This window comes from Taurulus bubalis, assembly GCF_910589615.1.
Source record: "Taurulus bubalis genome assembly, chromosome: 2".
In the NCBI taxonomy this organism is placed as follows: domain Eukaryota; kingdom Metazoa; phylum Chordata; class Actinopteri; order Perciformes; family Cottidae; genus Taurulus; species Taurulus bubalis.
In genome coordinates this window covers 10,038,890-10,041,738 of record NC_136590.1, presented here as the reverse complement: position 1 = coordinate 10,041,738, position 2,849 = coordinate 10,038,890, and the positions used below count along the sequence as shown (strand labels likewise).

General features: G+C 49.9%; 1 protein-coding gene across 1 annotated transcript; it reads right to left on the bottom strand.

Annotated features, from left to right (window-relative positions):
- Window positions 1-207: 207 nt before the first annotated feature.
- Window positions 208-2,540, bottom strand: LOC306754135 (zinc finger protein 503-like; the record flags this gene model as incomplete). Its single annotated transcript, XM_079238047.1, has 2 exons — window positions 208-1,708; window positions 2,286-2,540. 2 exons carry the CDS (start codon window positions 2,538-2,540, stop codon window positions 290-292), a joined length of 1,674 nt encoding a protein of 557 aa, XP_079094173.1. The 3' UTR covers window positions 208-289.
- Between the last annotated feature and the right edge of the window lie 309 nt (window positions 2,541-2,849).

Genomic DNA, 2,849 nt, shown 5'->3' with positions numbered 1-2,849 from the left:
CTGATTCAGCATGAAATAAATAAAATCCATTTTATTGGAAAGAAAGTCCCATTTCAATCTGCACAAAAACAACGTGTCAATGCACAGCAGGTAAACAAAGCAATACTCTCGCCTGAGTAAAATAATGCACATTGAGTCTTGAAAGTTATATTATTTTTTATTTTCGTCACGCTTGAAGCTATCGCAAATAAATACACTGATCCCCACATGGATCCAGTCCCTGGATGAAGTACAATATAAAACTCATTGGGCCTAAATCTCCTTTTTATAAATGTATAATTCTTTGACTCTACTGGTATCCTAAGGCCGAGGCTGTCGTCAGTCTTTGTCCATACAAGGCGTACGGGGAATAATAGGCCCCTGAGGCCGCGGGCACCGGCACCGGGGCCCCGGGTGTGTGCATGGGGCTCTTTGAATAAGGGTGATAGCGGCTGCTCAGTCCGAGGGGGTGATGGGGGCCCCTGAGGGCCAGCGTACCGGGGCTGCCATTATGAGGCATGTGCATGTGACAAGCCATCGCGGCGGCCGCAGCGGCGTTGGCGAGAGAAGACGACCCGGGGTACCCGGATATCAACTTCTCCGTACCGGCAAAGGCCGTGTGAGTCCTCAAGTGGCCGAGAAGCTCCTCGGAGGAGGAAAAGCGCTTATCGCAAGGTCCGTTAGCAGACACCCAGTTACATATGTGCGGCAGGGGGTCATTGGGAAGTATAAACCCGTAAGGATACAGGGGATGTCCGCTGAAAGACGGGGCTGAGGAGTGCACGCCGTGTAATGGGTGCGTCTGGTACATGAGTGGGTATCCAGATTTGAGCGCGGCAGCAGCAGCAGCAGCCGCCGCAGAGTCATGTGCGCAGTTAGCGCTGGATGCATTGGACAAATGGCTTGTGCAGTGGTAGCTCAGGCAGTAGGGGTCTCGACACAGGCTAGCAGACATTAGAGACGGCGGCGATGATCCAGATAAGGGACTCGATCCTTTGCTGCAACCCATTGAGCTGGCAGCAGCAAACTGTGCACTTAACAGCTGGCTGCTGGATTTGGTGGGGTCAAGGGTCATTCCATGAGGGAGGAACTGCTGCGGGTAACCTGCATAGGCACCCGCCAAACTTCCAGGATAGGAAATACCAGCAGGTGGCATGGGGAAAACTGTGTGACCGGGCTTATATGGGGAAACAGGGGCCACCAGTCCAGAGCTGAGAACGGAGGACGATGAGGTTACAGATGGAGATTCTGATCTAGCAGTCTTGGATCCAGATGTGTTCTCCTGGTGGCTGCTGTCAGAGGTAATTCCACTTATCCTGTGGCTGCCATTATTATCTGTCGTACTGCTTTTATTGCTATCAGACTCCTTCTTTTCCTCCTTGTCCCCCGCTTTGCCGTCAGCCGGCCGAGGAGAGACTGAGGGGCAGGAGCTGGGGCTGCCTGTCCTGGGGGTGAACGGCTGGCAGGTGGCGCTAGGCACTCGGAAACTGGTTTTATCTCCACTGAGGCTGCTGCTCGAGTCCTTCTTCTCCGACGATTTGGAGTAAGGTTTGAAGCTAGATTTGTCGTCGGCTCCGATGTCGCTCATTTTCAGCGGACCGGACTTGGTCTCCTTGTCACTAGATCCATTGGAGGACGCGGAGGAGAGCTTGGAGGACGGCGGGTCCGGTTTGCCGATCTGAGAGCACGTTTGGGCCAAAAGAGCGAGTGGACTTTTTTTGGCATCCAGCTGCAATTAAACAAGACACAATGCAGTTAATACAATTCATAAAAGCACGTTTACATATAATGTGTTGGGGTAAATACGCACATATGAGACATAAATACGTAGTTTACGCATTGCGCATGAACTTATCTCGGGATGAAACTCAGAAGAACTCCGTGTAAATAGGGAGCGTGCACACAGAACTGATTTACATGCGATAAAGGATACCACAGAGCAAATGCCACACGTCGAAAATTACGTTACAATCACGGACATCAATTTGCTACAACAAGGTCATTACATTTCAAAGCGAGTCCAAATTCGTCATTTTAACGCAGACCAAAAAAAAACAACCGAGAATGTCAGACATTAACTCGGATATCGGGTCTAACAATCTAATTATGAGAGGGCTATTCCTTTCCCTTTTTGAATATTATAGAACATCTTCTTTCCCCCAATTTTTCCGGAAAAATATATGAAACTATAATAGCGGGGTTGAGGCTTAGGAAGTCATTTCACAGTGAAACATTTTTCAGTTTGCTATTCAGCGAAATGATGCCCGTGTGCGTAAAACGTTTTCACAAACAGAGTTAGTTCTTACCTCGATGGGACTGATGGGAGTGGACGGTAAAGGCTGAAGGTACTCCGGGTGTAAAATGTGTCCTGACCGAGCGGTAAGCATTTTCAAAACCTTTATGGGGAGACGACTGGCTTGGCGAGAAGGGTCTGCAGGAGAGATGGAGTTGTGGAAGAATAGCTGGCTGATCTTCACTGCGCCCTGCTCCCCGGAGGAGCCGCTCTCCCACGCTGGATTCGTGCTATTTCTCAGGACAGAGACCGTGGGCGATGTGATCATGACCCAATTCTCGTGAAAATGGTTGAGAAATACATGTGTAGGGTAAATAAAGCCACTATTCAAATTCGTCAGACGGTTAAAAGCCTTTGCCAGAGATACAATAAACAATGTTAAATCCTCAAAAGAGACGCGTAGTGTTGAATCCGTGCGTATCACAGCCGCGTTGCTTCATCCCCGGCGCCGCTCTGACAGTGTGGCTGTGGGTCCGAGAGCGGACTCGGTTTACGTAGTAGAGTAGGCAGGATAGATCACTCCGCCTCCTTCTCAGGCAGCATCGGAATAAGTCCGCAGATCACAGCCGTTGCCGCC